The sequence below is a fragment of the Heterodontus francisci genome, chromosome 19 (assembly GCF_036365525.1).
Source record: "Heterodontus francisci isolate sHetFra1 chromosome 19, sHetFra1.hap1, whole genome shotgun sequence".
NCBI classification, from domain to species: domain Eukaryota; kingdom Metazoa; phylum Chordata; class Chondrichthyes; order Heterodontiformes; family Heterodontidae; genus Heterodontus; species Heterodontus francisci.
Window position 1 is genome coordinate 27,950,400 of NC_090389.1, and position 20,827 is coordinate 27,971,226.

At 42.0% G+C, this 20,827-nt stretch overlaps 1 protein-coding gene across 2 annotated transcripts in view; it reads right to left on the bottom strand.

Annotated features, from left to right (window-relative positions):
• Positions 1 to 2,709, bottom strand: part of LOC137380004 (metabotropic glutamate receptor 7-like) — an 888,173-nt gene extending 885,464 nt beyond the window's left edge. Inside the window, exon 1 of one of the 2 annotated variants that reach the window (XM_068051473.1) lies at positions 2,635 to 2,709. In XM_068051473.1, coding sequence (XP_067907574.1) covers positions 2,635 to 2,649 — 15 coding nt within the window. In that variant the 5' untranslated portion in view covers positions 2,650 to 2,709. Of the gene's footprint in view, positions 1 to 1,343; positions 2,119 to 2,634 lie in introns of those variants that run through there. The other variant, XM_068051472.1, reaches the window with a different exon arrangement.
• Between the last annotated feature and the right edge of the window lie 18,118 nt (positions 2,710 to 20,827).

Below are 20,827 nucleotides of genomic sequence, written 5' to 3' on the forward strand. Positions count from 1 at the left end.
AATCATGATTTAATAGGCGATTCTAATCATTTGCGACATGGATGTTCTAAACCGTGCCCTTTAAAAAAGCAAACAATTCGTAATGAACGTTTAGTGTTCCGACAATTCCAAAATTGTCAGGTCCCCCTTTCACTTCCGAACTGGTGTGGTTGGGGGCTCTCAGTTTCGGTAAGAAGCGTTTTAACAGATTGATTTGGCTTCATCATCGCAGAGACTGAGTCCCTGATCTACACACAATGTAATCTATACACGCCCCCTGCCCTCAGCCAAGGTAATCGGAGAGTGTCCCTTGTGTCGCTACAATATCCGCTTAGATTCTTGATTTAACGTATCAGATAAGGCTCGGGTGCTAAAAATAATCATTTGATGCAATATTTAACAGGTCTCAAGGCTAGATCCAGATAGTGCTGTCTACAGCCTGCACTATATAACACCAGCTCTCAAATGTTTTGAATTTTGTCATAGCCAGGCCTGAGTCTTAGTCATCACCTTGCCAAAATGTCACTGACTGTCGATATATATTCCTGCAGGTAATTTCCAACCCCCCCCCCCCCCCCCCCCCAAACCGGTCAGTGGGGAAGTTGATGAAGCTGGGCTGTTCTCTGCACAGTTTCTGCCCTAGCTCACTGTGACGAGAAGTCAGCTAAATCATTAGTTCGTAGCGTATTGTACATTCACAGCCTTCTCCAAGTGTGGCGGGAAAGGCTAGTATCACTGAGCCAGCGCTACCCCATCGTAAATGGCAATCTACCTCCCTCCTTTCCAAAAGGCTCTGGGAGACAGTGAATACTGCTCTACATCAACAATCAGAAGTGCATTCATAGATGTTCCTTCAAAATGCAAACTAAAGGGTTTGCCTTATTAAAAAAGTGAAACAGAATGTGAGTTTTTTTCGGTTACTCTGCTTCTTTAACATTTTAGAACACGTTGTCATCTTTAAACATTAATTTTATGGTATATGCTTACGTGTGCGAGATATGTACATATGATATATAGATATAAAATGGGAATCTCACACTGTTTACAGGAGCCAAGTGTAACTTTTAAAATGGGCCATAAATCTGTTCAATATGCCAGTAATCGCATCAAGATCTGAAGGGATATTGGGGTGATTGGGAACAAAATTAAAGACCGTGCCCACTCCCAATTAACGGCCAGTATTACTCTTAATCTTGTTCTGAACTCCTGCTTCCGAAAGCTCACTCGATCGTTAACAGCAGACTCGGAGCCTGTTAGACTGTAGCAGAAAGGATTATCCACTATAAGTGTCGGCAGTGTTATGTGACAGTACTGCGGGGTACACATTAGAATACTTTCAAAGATGAAAGGTGCTTTCTCCCTACCTTGAAGAGTCTCAGTATTTTGGCCACCATGATAGACACAGAACTAGACGATGCCCCAATGACTCCAACTATTCTCTCCGGCTTGACAAAGATCGGGGGTTCCCCGTTCGTGCACCTTACATCCGTGGTATCCTTCTGAATATGAGTCTGAACAAAAGTAAGAGATTGCTCCAAAGCGTAGATGTCCTTGGAACAGGTGTCTAGGATATGAGCCCCCAACGTGATGTTGGGCAAAAGATCTGGATCGTTGTTGATCTGGTCCAAGGCGTAAAGCATCGCCTCCAAGCGATGGATTCCCTTCTCCTTCTTGAGGTCCCCACAGGGCGTCCCCTTAGGCCCTCTGGCGTGAACTGGGAAAAGGCCACCCAAGGTGAGCTCTCCGTCTATTCTAATAGAATGAGTCGCATAAGGTTCTTGGGCTAAGCTCTCTCCGCAGCCCACTGCTGCCCACCAAAACAATCTCCACAAGGTGTACAATGCTGTCCCTGAACAGATCATCGTTAACTTCCCAGTTGCTCTCGAGTTGCAATCCAACTAAGTTAAAAAGGCACCTCTTCTAGTGTATAACAGCCAAGGCAAGATCAGCAGTCATAATACACAGGACAACAGGCTTGGTAAACAGACCCTACCTTTGATTGCATTTTAATATATATTCGGAGATTTCCTCTAAAATCTCACGATCTCAGTTATTCTGTTTCCAATAAAAGCCCATTGAAAGTTGGACAGTTGTTGAACAAACGCAATCCATGTGTAGATTGGGAGAGAAAAGACCCGCCTCCCCCAAGGCTGCTGTCACCCAGCGGGTTTTTAAGGAACCTCTCCCCCGCTTATGGAGCGTGTGGTGACGGCATGGTTCTGAGCATCAGTCGCTCTCTGCAGTAGACCTCCATCCAGTCCCCGATCGCTTCGATTCTACCAGTGAAAAGACTCTCGCACAAGAGAAAAGGGAGGGAGAGACACAGAGGGGGGAAAAAAAACAAAGAATTCAAGTGGCTTCAGCTGAAAGCAATGACGCTGTGTCCCAACTCCACCCAGTATCACTGCAGTTAGCAAACCAACGATTCAGGGCTGAGGGTTAGCAATCCTGCTCCTGGGGAAAATAGACACGATCAACTACGAATATCACACAACAGGCTGAAACATCATAATCTTTAAACATCCTCCCAAGATATTAAAACACAACCTCTCCGTTGCACGCAACAGCTCCTCCCCGAACTGTTAGGCAAGCGTCGTTAAGTTTAATTTAAAATACTGCATGATTATAAAACGCATTAGTTGCTTGCGCCCCTACCTTATGGCTGTGCATCACGTTGCATTCTGTAGCGGGGAGGGGAGGTGAGAGTGTCTCTTTGACATGTAGTAAGTGATGGTGATTAGCTGGCTTTGAGACTCTCGGGTTGGTGTCCGAGAGAGGTTGCTCGGTAGAAGATTGCCGCGCTGCTGAATTCTTCAACAGCTCCTTAGAGCCGAGGAGAGCATATCATGTGAGATGCCTATGAATACTTCACTCAATTCTCTTCTAGAAATTTGATCCCGCTGGATTAGAGCGAAGATGAGCTTGCAAAAAAACACTATCAAAATGGTACAAATGACACCCCATCCTTCATCTGTAGTTGGTAACTACTTTATGTGTTGCCTTGAATGAGTCTCTACCCCTCCCCAGTGTAAATCGTTAAAAGCTTTTAGGTCCCCCCCTTTTCCATTCTGTTGTACGTGCATCTTAATGGTTTGTTTTTAATCCTTTTGCTTTTATTTAATCCTTTTAATTCATGTTCCCTAACCAAACGATTAGCAAATCCTTGTCCACCTCCCGTTTATCTGATCATCGCCTTGGAAGTGGGAAGCAGTTGACTCGCGATCTTACTGACTGCGTTTACTGCCACATAAAACTTTTTTTCACAAAAAAAAACTAACCAATAAATACAAGACTCCCGGAGACAGGAAACGTCATAATATTGCAGCTGAGCTACTCCAAGAAAACTCGAACCTGATTAAAGCATCTGTCAAAACGGTTTTGTGTCACCCGACTCTAAAGAAGCAGCATGCAAATCAGCTTTGCATCACAGTGTTGGGTGAATGGATATCCCTGTAGCCGAGTGAAAGTGTTTCTTATACTTGTCTCATTATCACCTCCTATTGCCTCGTACCATTATCACTTTTCTTATTTAGTCACTTATGCCCTCCAACTCGTATCTTTCCCTGGGCCTAGTTTCTTTTCTCGACTCCTGGCTATTCAATTAGGAGGATTAATTTGTTAATCTGAAGCACTTAAACTCTTGAACCGGAAATGGTCCATCTTTTTAAAAAGAGGCCAACACAATAGGTTAGAAATTATAATGCAACTAAGATTAAAACTTTTCCAATGACAATATTGTTCTCTGTGACTTTCCCCTTACCCCGCACTTGATTAAAAGCAATTCATCTCGAAATGTCCTCCTGTTCTGATGAAAGGTGTTTCTCTCTCCAGAACTGCTGAGTTTCCAGCATTTTCTGCTTTTATTTCAGGTTTCCAACGTCCGCAGTATTTTGTTATTGTTTTAAAGTATTACTATGTTTTGGGGATTTTAAAGCAGATTTGAAATACGCAAACATTCTTATTTAATATTTACCATCGATTCCTATTGACCGGAAGTAAAGTGTCAAACATGAGTTGATTTAAAAATAGATCTCCCCTGCAGATGGAGAGAAATTGGCGGAGGGTTCTTCCACAAATCTAGAACCGCCAGAATTGTAATAACTAGACACTTTAAACTGTGCAAAATATTGGCAAATTAATAGTCTAATTGTACTGCTGCTACTCAAGGATTAAAGGGGCTAAATAATCTGTGGAGCTGAAAAAAACAACTTGCCAGTGATTTAATTAGGAAGTGCGGTGTTTTGGAAATAAAACTTCACTTTAATTGATATATGCTTGTTTGATCTGAAAGTTGTGAAGTAGTTTCCATAACTAACTTAGAAAAAAACCTCCCAATCCCCTTTAATTGTCCATATTGTAAAATTGGACTTGTTTAGATTTACACTTGTCAATCACACATGTTGGTCACAAGCCAGATCTGTAAAGTGAAGGCATACAAGGGATTAATTTGCACTGTCGTATCACAATGACTAAAGGAAATTGGAAGGGAGGGTTGGTTTGAAGTAGAATTTGAGAGAGTTTTTCAGGGCAACTTGAATCTAATTTTGACCTTAAAGACGTATTGTCACATCATTTCGAAGGTTTCCGGTACCTGCAATTAATGGAACAGCCGCCTTCAAACTCTGCAGAACAGTACATGTCAATTATATCATGAATTTTTGCAGTGCAAGCTTTCCTGTAAATTTGGACAAAAATCAGTTTTTTTTCCTGATTGGACAATGAATTATCAACAATCCATGTTGTGCCCCCAACCCTGTCGTCCTGCATTCTTGTGTTTGCTGATAATTTAGCGGATGATAGCACTGCCTTGATCATCTTATTTACTATGGCTGTCAGAAGAAATAGGTTGAGAGACCAGAAGCGGCGGCTTTTAAGATTTAATCTTAACAGAAGTGATCTTAAGTGATCTCTATATTATCGCGTGGATACCGTAAAGCAGTAAGATCAATACACTGTAATCCACGCCAGTGAGCAATGAGTGATGTTTCACGTTTAGTGCAGTGTCTGCATATTCCCAGGTCTCATCTGGGGCGCAAAGAACAGTTTGCACTGCGTTCACAAAATCGTGAATAAAATTTTCATTTGTTCAGGTGCTGAACTCTTTCGATCAAAAAAGTTGACACAGAAATAAGGTATGCATTTAGAAATATATTTACAGCTGAGGAGGCGGTTTAATTAACTATCAGATTTCAACACCTTCATCTGTTTATCCAAGGACCACTTAACAGCAATTATCAGTAGATCTGATTTCATTTGCTCATCTGACTCTTTCTTTGTGCAATCATTGAAATTTGCAAGCACTTTGGTTCAGCAGCTAAAGACAATGTCATGGTATCAGACAGAGCAGGACAGAGTGCTTTCACCCACTAACTCTAGGAGAGAACTTGTTAAAAGTGTTTTCACTATAAACAGTAATGCTTTTTGTTTTTAACATGCTTTCAATACTTCCAGTAAGAGAGATTATAGACATTTCTTAGCTGCTTTGGGTGGGAAAGGGTTAACACAGACCAGGATCTATTTAATTCATTTCTAATCTTAAATTATACTTTTCCTTTTGATGTTTATCTCTGTTGCAGAAGTCAAATTAATACCATTTAATGGAAGATAGTTTTGTTTCAGAAATTTGCTCACAAGATTCCGAATACAACAATAAAATGGCGTCACTCTTGTCAGTCGAGCTTGCTTGATGTCTTTTTGTGTTTATCTGTCAAGAGAAAGCAACACAAAGCCACCCTTTTGGTTATCAACAATTCACGGAGGGCATGCTGGCATATTTTATTCAGTATCTCAATAATGATACAACGATGCCCTCATGTGGATAAAGACAATCAACTCAGCTGAACCTCCCACCAACAAGCAAGCAAAATACTGCAGATGTTGGAAATCGGAAATAAAAACTGAAAATATTTATGATAGGTCATTGACCTGAAACATTGGGCCAGATTTTACATTAGGCGGACAGGGATTCGCCACCGACATGAAAGTCGGTGACGAACCTGCTTCCGCCTAGCCCGGGGATCCGTCCAGCATTTTATGGGTCCCCGGGCTTTAATTGTCCTGAGGCGGGACTTCCACCCACTTGAGGGAGCAGGTCCTGCCTCAGTGAGCTGCTGGCCAATGAGCGGGCCGGCAGCTCTTAGTCCAAGCAGTGCCACCGGGAGCGGTGGCCACTGCTGGGACTGCAGCCCAGCCAACGCCAGGAAGCCAGGATGAAGGTAAGTTGGGGTTGCCTCACCCGGGGGATCGGTCCTTCCCTGGTAAGGCTGGAGTGGTCATTTGGGGGGAGGGGGGCATCTTGGGTCCCGGGGGTGGGTTGGGAGGCGGGGACGGCCCTCAATCGGGCTCCGTGTGCCTGACTGCCATGCCGCGCCGCCCCCCCCACCCCCGGGGGGGGGGGGGGGCGGAAAGGCCAGTAGCTATCGCTGGGCAGCCTTTCACGTGCCCTGCACGGCCACTTGCCATGGGTAAAATACCCATGGAGGCGGGCAAGGGCCGTTAAGTGGCCACTTCAGGGCCTTTATTGGCTTGGGCGGGTGGGCCATATCACACCCCCTGCCCGACGCCATAAACTTGGCTGGAGGCAGAAGCGGGGCGGGGACCACCCGGAGCCTCCTGCTAAATTTTACATTGCCCCCTCACCACCATCCGACCCGCTGGGGCGGCGTAAAATTCAGCCCATTAACTCTGTTTCTCTCTTCATAAATGCTACCAGATCTGCTATTTCCAATATTTTCTAATTTTTATGAACTATATATGCTCGGTTGGATATGAAAAGTTCACCCACCAGTCCTCTGCAGATTATATTTTTTTACACCCATTTAGTCATACCTTCTCCATTTTTTAGTATTTTTTTTACAAAACTGAACTTATTAAGAGCAGCCCTCAATGCTGAGCATTTAATTTTGCAAATGAAAGCAGAGGTATTTGAAAGCAAGTTCTTTTGAGGTTGTACAGAGTCTGGTTAGACCCCACCTGGGGTACTGATTTCAGTTCTGGGCACTACACCACATCAAAGATATATTGGCCTTCAGGACATACAGCACAGATTCACCAGAATGAGACTGGGTCTAAAAGGGTTAAATTATGAGAACAGGCTGCATAACCTTAGCTAGTATTCCCTTGAGTAGAAGATTTGATGGGTGGTCCCATCAAGAGGTTTAAAATACTATAAGGGTTTGATATGAAATGTACAGAGAAATTATTTCCTCTATTTAGGGAAATCAAGAACAAGGGGACATAATTTTAAAGTTAGAGTCAGGCCATTTAGGAGAGAAATCAAGAAGAAGTTTTAGACATATGTTCCTATGTTTAAGAGTTCTTAGAGTAGGACTGTATTATAAGTTGTTCTTTTATATAGAGGTTGTAATTATAAGGTTGAAGGGTTCAGATGATAAGCCATTGAGCTTCATTTTAACAATTTATATCATGCCCGATATACTGCATGCTGTCATTGATAAGATCTTCTTCTTTGGCCTCCTTGTCTCGAGATACAATGGGTAAGCGCTTGGAGGTGGTCAGTGGTTTGTGAAACAGCGCCTGGAGTGGCTATAAAAGCCAATTCTAGAGTGACAGACTCTTACACTGCAGATTAAAATGGTTGTTGGGCTGTTACACAGTTGGCTGTCCCCTTGCGCTTCTGTCTTTTTTTCTGCCAACTGCTAAGTCTCTTCGACTCGCCACACTTTAGCCCCGTCTCTATGGCTGTCTGCCAGCTCTGGCTTTCGCTGGCAACTGACTCCCACGACTTGTGATCAATGTCACAGGACTTCATGTCGCGTTTGCAGATTTCTTTAAAGCGGAGACATGGATGGCCGGTGGGTCTGATACCAGTGACGAGCTCACTGTACAATGTGTCCTTGGGGATCCTGCCATCTTCCATGCGGCTCACATGGCCAAGCCATCTCAAGTGCCGCTGGCTCAGTAGGGTGAATATGCTGGGGATTATGGCCGCCTCGAGGACTTCTGTGTTGGAGATATGGTCCTGCCACCTGATGCCAAGGATTCTCCGGAGGCAGCGAAGATGGAACGAATTGAGATGTCGCTATTGGCTGACATACATTGTCCAGGCCTCGCTGCCGTAGAGCAAGGTACTGAGGACACAGGCTTGATACACTCGGACTTTTGTGTTCTGTGTCAGTGCGCCATTTTCCCACAATCTCTTGGCCAGTCTGGATATAGCAGTGGGAGCCTTTCTCATATGCTTGTTGATTTCTGCATTGAGAGACAGGTTACTGGTGATAGTTGAGCCTAGGTAGGTGAACTCTTGAACCACTTCCAGAGCGTGGTCGCCAATATTGATGGATGGAGCATTTCTGACGTCCTGACCCATGATGTTCGTTTTCTTGAGGCTGATGGTTAGGCCAAATTTTTTGCAGGCAGCCGCAATCTTGTCAATGAGTCTCTGCAGACACTCTTCAGTATGAGATGTTAATGCAGCATCGTCAGCAAAGAGGAGTTCCCTGATGAGGACTTTCCGTACTTTGGTCTTCGCTCTTAGATGGGCAAGGTTGAACAACCTGCCACCTGATCTTGTGTGGAGGAAAATTCCTTCTTCTGAAGACTTGAACGCATGTGAGAGCAGCAGGGAGAAGAAGATCCCAAACAGTGTAGGTGCGAGAACACTGCCCTGTTTCACGCCACTCAGGATAGGAAAGGGGTCTGATGAGGCGCTGCTATGCTGAATTGTGCCTTTCATATTGTCATGGAATGAGGTGATGATACTTAGTAGCTTTGGTGGACATCCAATCTTTTCTAGTAGTCTGAAGAGACCACATCTGCTGACGAGGTCAAAGGCTTTGGTGAGATCTATGAAAGCAACGTAGAGGGGCATCTGTTGTTCACAGCATTTCTCCTGTGGCTGGCGAAGGGAGAACAGCATGTCAATGGTGGATCTCTCTGCTCGAAAGCCACACTGTGCCTCAGGGTAGATATGCTCAGCCAGCTTCTGGAGCCTGTTTAAAGTGACTCGAGCGAAGACTTTCCCCACTATGCTGAGCAGGGAGATTCCATGGTAGTTGTTGCAGTCACCGCGGTCACCCTTGTTCTTATAGAGGATGATGATATTGGCATCGCGCATGTCCTGTGGTACTGCTCCCTCGCCCCAGCACAGGCAAAGCAGTTCGTAGAGTGCTGAAAGTATAGCAGGCTTGGCACTCTTGATGATTTCAGGGGTAATGCCGTCCTTCCCAGGGGCTTTTCCGCTGGCTAGAGAATCAATGGCATCACTGAGTTCCGATTTTGTTGGCTGTATGTCCAGCTCGTGCTGCATGCTGTCATTGATGAGGTAGTACAATGATTACTGACAAATTAAACAGGAAGGGATCATTTATGCAGTTACAGGCCCAAATTTTGCCAACAGCAAGAAGAGTTTGTTAATGTCTGCTGGCATCCACACTGAAGAGCTAATGATTGTTTTGCAATCAATGCAAGTTTATTGAATGATATTCAATAATTTATTGCCAGGAAGTAAAGTGCTCACTTTTAATATAATGATAAGCAGAATGGAAGGTTGCTTGATCTGGGTTTTCATAATTTCAGTACTTTTCAACATGTAAAGGCCTTGATGCATAAACTGTTATGGATTCACACCTTAATTTCTGGAATAATTTGAAATAGTGCAATTTTCTGTTTTACAAAGTAGAAATTTATTGTAAATTGTTGTAAGGCTTGAAATAAATCAAGAAATGCTGGAACCACTTAGCAGGTCTGGCAGCATCTGTGAAAAGAGAAGCAAAGTTAACGTTTCGGGTCCGAAGAAGGGTCACTGACCCAAAACGTTAACTCTGCTGCTCTTTTCACAGATGCTGCCAGACCTGCTGAGTGGTTCCAGCATTTCTTGTTTTTATTTCAGATTTCCAGCATCCGCAGTATTTTGCTTTTATTGAAATAAATGAGTATTGACTATCCCCATTTATCTGTGTATTCCAATATTTGTGAGTAATAATGGAAACTGCAGGGAATCAAAAACAGGAATCTGATTGAAGAATGAGACCTTAGATCTGCTGCTCTCAATTCTTTAGTACAGGAATGTCCAAGATTTTTGCCCTCATGGTCTTATTAAGTGTCTAGCATAGAGTTATAGAGGTCAACACATAAGTTTAGATTAATGTTCTCATTAATTTGCATATATCTCAGGTTGCTGATTTGGAAAGATTTTGCTATTCTGGTTAAAAATTCAGCCACCACTGAGACAACAGCCCTTTTCAAACCTAAAAAACAGGTTTTTCATACGTAGAGTCATAGAGAGATACAGCACCAAAACAGGCCCTTCGGCCCACCAAGTCCGCGCCGACAATCAACCACCCATTTATACTAATCCTACATTAATCCCATTTTTCCCCTCTCACATTCCACCTTCCCTCAATTCTCCGACCACCTACCTACACTAGGGGCAATTTATTTACAATGGCCAATTTACCTATCAACCTGCAAGTCTTTGGCATGTGGGAGGAAACCGGAGCACCCGGAGGAAACACACGCGGTCACAGGGAGAACTTGCAAACTCCGCACAGGCAGTACCCAGAACCGAAACTGGGTCGCTGGAGCTGTGAGGCTGTGGTGCTAACCACTGCGCCACTGTGCTGCATTAATCCATATTTAATAAAATGTTAATTTTTTATATTATATGAACAGTTTTGTAATGTGTCAGTTTACACTAATTATATTTCAAATGTGGCGCAACAGGCCAAAATAGTCAATTTTTCAAATATATAACTACATGGTCCGATGAACCTTTGTGAAATTGTTTAGACAGAAAAATCTGGAAGCTATTACAGAAAATGAGCATTGCAAAATTAATTTGAGAAAGTACAGCCCCACCCAGAGGCACACCTTCCAATCAATTGCAAACATTCTTCAATTACGACTTTTTGCCCAGTGCTTCAGGTCCTGGATTGAAAACAAAATATTCCTACTTGCCAGGTTCCCTCAAAAGCTCAACACAATCAAAGAACTTGAAACAGATTGCTGTAATTGTAATACCATGCAGCTTAAAAAAATGGATTTTTGATTTTGATACCTCTAAGCCCACAAATGTCAAACAGGACAAGCCAATGAACAAGTGAAGCTGTAGACAGGACTGAAATGCCCAGCCTTCCTGGGCTGCATCAAGCCATAGGTTGCAGTTTGGACACCCATGCCCCAGTGTATTATAGATCAAGTCCTTTATTACTGCTCCGTAACACCTTTACAATAAGAGGTGATAAAGGAATAGTAAGATTTATGTATTTATATAGCACCTTTCACCATCTCAGGATGTCCCAAAGTGCTTTCCAGCCAATGCAATACTTTTGACGTGTAGTCCCTGTTGTAATGTAGAAAATCCAGCAGCCAATTTGCACGCAGCAAGATCCCACAAACAGTAATGTGATAATGACCGGATAATCTGTTTTTGACGTTGGTTGAGGGATAAATATTGGCCAACCCAAAGGGGAGAACTCCCCTGCTCTTCTTCTAAATGGCACCATGGGATTGTTTACATCCACCTGAGAGGGCAGACAGAGTATCTGTCTGATGCCTTTTTTGTTCTTCTGTGGACTTGACCAGCAACTTTGTCCAATTGACAATTGATGGAAGTTGTGATAGTTTGAGTTATGCCCTAACAGTAATGCCATCCCAATGTGTCCTGTGTGTTAATACAGGCTTGATATCTATGGACTACTTTCCAAAACATGAAAGAAAGTGAAAATGTTCCTTCTCTAAACATTGTATAATGGAATTCTATGTGAACGTTTTGAACATAGAAGGGAAGATCTGCATTTGTGTGTATATTCATCTTGTGAGGTATTTCCAGTAGTGTTTTTGTGCATGTGTCACCAAAGAGGTTTAATTGTGCTGAAATATTCTCAAGAGGATTTTAACAGTCAACATCTAATCAAAATATCTTGACAAGTATGATTGAATCTTGAGTAAGTGCATATTAAGTAATGGTTAGCTCAAAAATATTCCTCCCTGTTAGTGCATTACCAAAAGTAAAATATGGCCATCTAGCCAGAAAAGTGTGTGTGCCTCCATTTACCTTCAAACCTCCAAGTGTCAAGACACATGCTCAGGCACATGAGCACAACATTGGAATACCCAAAGTGTGGCTGCTTCAGCTGGCTTCATATAAAATCATAGAATAGTACAGCACAGAAGGAGGCTATTTGGCACATCGAGTCTGCACCAGCTCTTTGAGAGAGCAATATGCGTAGTGAAGAAGAGCAGCGAAGGTTAAGGGAGATTTAATAGAGAGGTTCAGAATTATGAGGGGATCTGATACAGTAAATTTGGAGAAACTGTTTCCATTGACAGGAGGGTCAATAACCAGAAGACACAAATTTTTTGATAATTGGCCAAAAAAATGTCGGGGGTGGGGGGGGGGCGGGGTGCGGGGGAATGAGAATTTTTTTAAACGGTGAGTTATAACGATCTGCCTGAAAGGTTGTTGAAAGCAGATTCAATAATAACTTTCAAAAGGGAATTTGATATTTACTTGAAGGACTATGAGGAAAGAGCAGGGAGTGGGATTTATTGAATAGCTTTTTCAAAGAACCAGCAGCAACACAAAGACTGAATGGCCTCCTTCTGTGCTGTATGATTCTATGTATCAGTGTGAGTCTATCCTCCCAAAGTCGACGATGCACTGATGCAAGTATGTGTGTATAGAGGAAGTAACAGAATTGGGTCCTGTGGTGCTATGCTATTATGTATTGAGTACAAAGTTGCTCCAGCATCAAACTGCCCTAGTCAACCTGGCTGGGATAGCACAGTCAAACCAGAATGCAATTGGGCTGCTCTATGCTAGTAATTTTTCTACCAGTATAAATTTAGTTCGAAAATCCAGGTATCATAATATTAAAGTCCAATTTTGAACTTGACAGTTTTTTGTAAGGATTTAATATTAAAGGTATTTTATTTAAAAGAAGGATCCAATTCCAAATGCTATTAAAAGAACAGAACTGTAGTTCCAAGGAAAGCAGATAATTGTGTGATATCAAGATGAGCGCTGTCACTTGTGTTGAATCATGAGATTAGCAGCAGCTTAGCCATGTACAACAGTGAGAGATGGAGGACTGCTGACATCTATTGTGGTCGGGAGAGAATGAGTTGCATCATCTTCCTTGGCATTATACTCAACAAAAGTGCAGAAAGATTCCAAACACACATGCTTTGTAAAAACGGAGAGAGTTTAGTAAGAAAGCAAGCTGCTGATGCTTGGCCTTGAATACAGAAGAGGTCAAGGATAGAGGAAAAAGATATAAAAACAGGAAATGCTGGAAATACTCAGCAGGTCTGGCGGCATCTGTGGAGAGAGAAGCAGAGTTAACGTTTCAGGTCAGTGAATCTTCTTCAGAACTGACCTGAACAGGTCACTGACCTGAAACATTAACTCTGCTTCTCTCTCCACAGATACTACCAGGCCTGCTGAGTATTTCCAGCATTTCTTGTTTTTATTTCAGATTTCCAACATCCGCAGTATTTTGCTTTTATTTAGAGGTAAAAGATGACAGTTCGAGTTATAGTTTCCCTGGTACTAATCTGAAGAGATAACTAGAAAGGAAATATGTCTAACTGGTCTCCCAGAAAAGGCCAGGCAAACAGTTTGTGTGCAGAGTAGGTGAGGACAGAATATTAGATGTCAGAGTATGAAAAGACCACATAAAAAGCCGCCTATTTGTTTAAAAGAGGCATTACGAGTACAAAATGAGATTGGAAGAACACTAAATGGATATTCATGATGAATCTGCATAGCCAGAGTAATATTGACTTTGACAAGACATCAAGAGTGATCTTGTGCTAGTCTCAGTGTAGAAACCTGTGTAGCATCATCCAGGTATCCTGGGTAAATGGTAGCATCTCAGTGCGACTATCCTTTTACATAAAATGTTATTGTCCATCTAATGGGATGTCTCAGACAACCTCCAGCAAAATCTGGTTTCAGCTGGGTGACTGAAGGCCAATATGTCAGCTGTAAACTGATCACGGTTTTAATCAACAAGTGAGGGTTTGGCCCTTTAAGAAACCTTACCTTTAAGGGACAGTATATGGCCTCTTTAAGAACCTCCCCTTTAAAAGGTAATTGCAATTGGGGGAGGACTGCCAGTTGAACATAAACGGGCAAGGTTCAAGTGAAGTAAAGAGGTGAGAGATCCACTGTGTGGTCTTGTTTCGCGTGGTCCACACTAGTTCTCTGAACATTTCTTTCATCGGGGTCAGGCTCTTGCTTTCTCTCACAGAGACACGGCTACTACTTCTGACACCATGTGTCACATGGTTCTACGGTCTCAGAGTTTCCTTTCTCCTACAAACAGTAGTTACCGATCAATCCGAGTTTCAACCATCTTTTAGAATTCAAACAGTGTACTTTTCAGCTCTCTCTATTTCTCTTGACCTTCACCCATTTATAGCTGGGGAACATCCCTGCCCCCACTCCGCTTGGTTCTCCGGTGAGGTTCTTAAAGGGGTCTTCACTGATTACGCATTTTTCCAATAGTGTTTTCCTTTTGTTTGAGTTGAGTAAAATTCCTTTCCATGTACTTATACATGCAATTGACAATCATAGAAGAATACAGCACATCAGGAGGTTTTTTTTTTGAAAGGGGAGATGAAGAGTGGGGGTGACCGTTTTTTTGAGACTTATCCATTTAGTTCCACTCTCCTGCCCTTTCCCCATAGCCCTGTAAATTTTTCCTCAAGTATTTATCCAATTTCCTTTAAAGGTTATCACTGAATCTGCTTCCAACATCCTTTCAAACAGTGCATTCCTGATCGTGACTACTTGCTGCTTAAAAAAATGTTCTCCTCTTTTCACCTCTGGTTCTTTTGCCAATTACCTTAAATCTGTGTCCTCTGGTTACTGATCCTTCTGCCAGTGGAAACAGTTTCTCTTTATTTACTCTTAAAACCCTTTAATGTCTGTTTATTATATCCAGCAGTGCTTGATTCTGTCACATTCTATAATCTACCTGCACATCTTGTTGGTAGAATCTTTATCTGGAACCATGATATTGTAAAAGAACCCCGCTTGTCATGTAATGCAAAACCACATGGTTAAAAACAGCAACCATGGGTCATTAAGGAAGCATTGGCAATAGTAATGGAATAGGATAGTATGGACAGGTTTTTTTAAACAAAATGGTACATATATTTTATAAAACTAGATATCAGGGACTATGCCAGTTTTATAATATGATTCAAACTGTCCTACGTATGTGACTGCCTTGTAACACATTGACTGATCTGTTATCCTCCACTTAATTGACGAGGGTTGTTCCCTAATGTGGAGTGTGGCGAGGGAATAGTCCCACAGGTTTCTGGAATGAGTTGAATACTGTTCTGTCCAAAAGTTTTGAATAGGTTATATTGCAGTATGTAACAGAACTATAATTAGGCATAGAGCAGAAATAAAAATTGGTAGACCTCATTGTATTAATTGATTGAACAGTACAATGGCTTAATAAAAGAGATGTAGAAATAAATTAGAATTACAAGAATAATATTTCTAGACAGTCTACCATTTGTGTAATAATATATGGAAGTCACTAAGGAAATGATTCTAACCACAACAATATAACTTCACACTGTTGCTTTGTATATTCAGCTTAATTAGCATATTGTAAAAAAAAGTATTGATGTTAATTAACACAGTGTGAAGTTACTTTGTGTTTTAGTTGCAAGTATTTCCTAAGTAAACTCCTGCAATATGACAGCTTGCCTGAACGCCTGGTCATTACTTTCTTCCAATAAAAATACCTCATATACACCCACACGCTTGTGCGGCAAGTGGCAATAGCTGTGTTGGTTAATGGTTGGCAAGGCATTACCTAGGACTGTTTGGAAATCTCTTGTGGTGATGTTGACACTCACTGAAACTGGAATGAACCATTACATCTGCATCATATGTCACTTAACACAGAAGTCAGAGGGGAGGGGGTGCTGGGTGGAAATGTCTTCTTATGTTAACAAGCAGATTTTTGATAATTGGCTTTCATTAAAGGAATTTCCAGACACTGCATTTAAAGTCTTGATTATCAATCCAAAATGGCAGCTAGCAACCCTATTTGGTCAGTATTTCTAACACAAGGATCCAACACAGACACTAAGTTCTGACAGAGACATTTCAGAAGATGGATTATCTTCTTAAAGATTCAGAGTGTAACAGAAAAATCTGAACTGATGTTATCTATGATGATTAAATAACAAAGGACTCAAGAATACAAGTCAAATGTCAATCTCATTAATGAATAAATTGAACAGAAAATAAATTAAAATTCAAGCTAAATACAAAAACATACAGGGGCTAATTTCCTTTACTTTGCATTCAGGTACAAAGCAGATGAAAAAGGTTGGACACCTGTTGTGATATTGCTTTAATGGAATATGTAAATAGTGAGTGTGCATCATCACTGCAGCAAGTGATGTTATACAGCATGTGACATAGCAGTAGAAGCTGTATTGATCCCTCGTAAGATGTGCATGTAGAGCTGTCCTGTAATTTGTATATGGTATTATGAGTCATCAATAAAAAGAACCCAAATTATTTCTTACCATTTATCAGTCTGTGATCGGTAAGTTTGTGTGAAGAGTCCAGTAACACAATACGATGGCAGCTGTGCATTTTTGAAGAGCACGTTGCGGAAGTAAATTCAAAGCCCAACAGTGAAGATTGCAATCGTGGTAATTTGCTTCAGTGCAGAGATCATAGAATGGAGCCTGTCCAAAGATTGGGAGAAGCCAGAAAAAAGAAATTGGGACAACACAAATGGTCTGCTACAAAAGCAGAAGTAATACAGTGAGACACCGGGAGGTAGAAGTACCCTTGAGAATCAGGCTCGAAAAAACAGCATGTAACTGATAGAAGGATAATCGGATCAGTGGTCAATAAGAATATAAAGTCGATTTGAAATCAGGCTGAAAGGTTGTGAAGCCACTGGGGCATTGTGGTGTGGTTCCCAGTAAAACAGCTTTGTGCATGGGGCCGAAGAAAAAGCATGCAAGACAGGCGCCACAGAACTGCAGTGATACAGAGACGAGGGCTGGGCGTGGTGAAGACTCAAGCTGCAGGCACAGCAGCTCTGCAGTACTGTTTAGTAATTCCATCGAAGGAAATCCAACCCCCAGTAAACCAGAAGGATCCTTGAGCAGCAAGGAGTATCGGAACAATGACTACTAAATTTCCCGTCAGGAATTGGAAGGCCACAGATGTCCTATCCGAGTTTAAGCTTTTTTGTCAGAGAATGGAATTATGTATCTTGGATTTATCCATCGCTGAACCTGACAGGTAATGAAGATTAAAACAGCCAATGGAAATGATGGCTATTTTATCAAATGAATACATCATCAGGTCTATCCATTAAGGATCAAAAAGACGCGGTGAAGCTCTGAAATACACTGGAGGATCAACACTGCGTAAAGGTGAATTTCAAGATCCACCGTTTAGAATTAATAGCATTCAGAAAACAGCCTAAGGAGGCAATTGATCAGTTTGTAAGCCGATGCCGTGATAAGGGCAGCGACTATGATTTCTCTGAAGCCAAGTTGTTAGAGAGAAACATGGAATTTGTCATTGCCTCAACGCCAATCAAAGCCTTCCAGAGAGATCTATTGGAAAAAAAAGAAAAGGCATTATATTGCCACCTTGGTAAGAGATAGTAGGAAGTATGAAGCCATTGTGGCAGGAAGGCAACACTTGCAAGCACTGGATGCGGCTGTGACTATTGAGGAAGTTGCCAAGACGCCAAAACAGAATAAATCCTGTGGGCATGCAGCCTCCCTCACCCGCTGTTGTCCAGCCTTTCAAGACCACTGCAAGGTGTATAGCTTGAAAGGGCATTGGGCATGTCAGTGCAGGAAATCTGGCTATGACAAGGTGGTCAGAAGCTCCAATCAGCCACAATTAAATAAAAAGTATCTGCAGCATACTGGCAGCAGCAACAAGGAGTGTGCCAGAAGTCAATACAAGCACAGAAGTATACATGAGGTTGGTAACAGGATAGAGCCGGTGAAGATGCTGTGAAGAAAGCTCAACTTGAAAGTGAGCAGGCTTTCCACACCATTAATGTGATATGATATGTGGATGCAATCAGAGTTAGAGGCTTTTGCCACAATCAACATTATATGTCCAAACAAGAATGACATGAAATGACATTATTCATCATGTGCAACAACACACTGACTAGTGTAGCTTTATCACTTGTCTACTGAAGAAAGGTAGTACAATTCAGGTGTGTTTGGACCCAAGAGATTTGAATCGTGCACTTGAGGTGTCCACATAAAATTCCGACATTGCAAGATTAAACCCAAGATTTGCTGGAGCAAAGTCTTTCTCCAAATTAGATGCAAAACATGGTTATTGGTCCGTGCATTTATCAGAAGGATCAAAGGAACAAAGTCAATGGTTGACCTGATATGATACAGGAGGTTCAAGACAACCTAAGATCCTTTTGGCTATATGGAGATGAGTTAGGTATCTCAGAGGAGTAATATTTAAAGGAAGACAGGTGTTGATTCCTGAATCTCTTCAGCAGGATATGTTGTTGCAATTGCAGCAGGGCCGCATGGGCATCAAATGAACGAGATACTTGGTGAGGGAAACTGTGTACTGGCCTGGGATTAACTGTGATATCGAGAGAGCCGTGAGGATGTGCAAGATGTGCCAAGTGCATCAGCCAAACCAGCAAAGGGAACCACTACACCCTCATGAGGTCCCATCGCATCCCTGGTCGAGGATTACAATGGATCTGTTCACCATTCGTAGTGACAATTTCATCTGGATCACAGATTGTTTTTCAAAATTCCCAATCATCAGACAGTTGACATTGTGTCAGATCATGGTCCACAATATACAGGCATACAGGATCTGTGAGCCAAGTGGGGCATAAACCATGTGACAGCCTCCACATGATCCAACAGTCTTGCCAAGAGAATAATTCATATGGTTAAATCGCTTATTGTGAAGTGCAGGGAAACAGCAAGATTTCCAGGTTGCTATGTTGCATTTATGAGCAACACCATTGGACATGGGATTACTGTGACCAGCCGAATTCATGTTCGGGAGAAAGATAAGAACGACGCTGCCGAGTCATCATCTGTCCGGGTTTGCATCAGTGCAGGAAAGTCTACTGGAGAAGCAGAAGATAAAGTCTGCACCCAATCAGCAAGCTGGTGCAGAGTTGCCTAGTTTACACGTGGGGCAAAAGGTTTGAGTTATTTACCCAACAGAATGAACCTGGTTTCCCATTGAGGTCGCTAAGGTTTGCCGCGAGCCAAGATCTTATGAAGTTACAACACCTAATGGAGCGATGTCGAGGAGGAACAGCTGTCAACCAAGGAAATTGTCCAACTGCATCTTATCCAATACTCCAACAGCAGTGAGAGCACATTTGTGGATGTTGTCTGAGAGTGAAGTTGTGGAAGATCACTATGAAGACAACAAGAACAACGCTAATGTGCAGGATACCCATACATTGACAAGTCAAGAACACTATAGTGATGATTCTAGATCTCAGAAGAGTTTTGCTGTTACGAGGTCTGGATCGATTAGTAAATTACCTATACGTTTTAGGGACTCTTAAATGGAATGGATGGAAGTCTAACTTTTATGTAAAGTGTTCACAGCAATCCTGTTATGTTATGTAATTTATTCTTATTGTGTAATGTTCTACTCAAGCAAAGGGGGATGTTGTGATATTGGTTTAATGGAATATTTAAAAAGTGTGTATCATCACTGCAGGAAGTGATGCCATACACATCTGACACAGCAGTCAGAGCTGTATTGATCCCTGGTAAGATGTACATTTAGAGCTCTCCTGTAACTTGTAAATAGGATTGTGAGTCTTCAATAAAAAGAACCCAAAGTATTTGTTACCATTCATCAGTCTGTAATTGGTAAGTTTGTGTGAAGAACCGATTAAAACACCTGTGATCTATATTTTCTGCTCCTTTTGCAGTTGACCCCTTCCTGGGGTTTCCAGGAGGATGGGTGAGGTAAACACTTTCACCTCAAACAACTGCAAGAATGTAAATGTGATTGCAATGAGATGGAAATAGCAGCCTAACTCCCACCTCATTTTCATGGGCATCCATTTGGTAGAGGCCCAAACCTAATTGTGCCCACAGCAAATGAGCCTTAATGGTTGCACCAAGTCCCTTCTCTATGGAGGTTTTGAGAAGGGATAGACATCCAATACCCAGAGGCAGCACAAACAGGGACAGCATGACGAGCAACAGGATTGGAGATCCTAACTGCTGCTTTTAATTGGACCAGTTAGCTTAGCACAGCCCAGTCTTCACAATATGCTTTATCCTCACCACAGGAGGTCAAAGCAAAATGTATTACTCCATCAAGGCTGGCTAAGTCGAAGAATAGTTTTAATACTTCCCTTGGCTCTCTATTGCCATGAGAACCATGAAACTATTATCTAGTGTTTAAGCTGAATAAGAAAGAAGGAAAGATTTGCATTTATATAGTGCCTTTCGTGACCACAGGACATCCCAAAGCACTTTACAGCCAATGAAGTACTTCTGATGTGTAGTGACTGTTGTAATGTAGGAATGAGTTAGATTGGGGTATGAACTGGCTTTCTTTGTTGAATAGCTTGGCAGGCAAATATTACAGCTAGAATTTTAACAAGTGCTGTAAGACATGTGTTCTCTATGAACTCACAGTTCCTCTTTGAAATGAGTGGTTGTGGCAGAGGATGGCATCAGCATTGTTGTTTCATGTGTCATGAGATGAGCTACATTTTAAAAAAATCTTTGAGCAATGAGATGGCTAAACACCAAGGAGGATCCTCGCGTCAAGCATTAATTCCAGTTCATTTGTTGCTGCATGGCTTGTCTTTGTGAGATTCTTTTTGAAAACTGCACA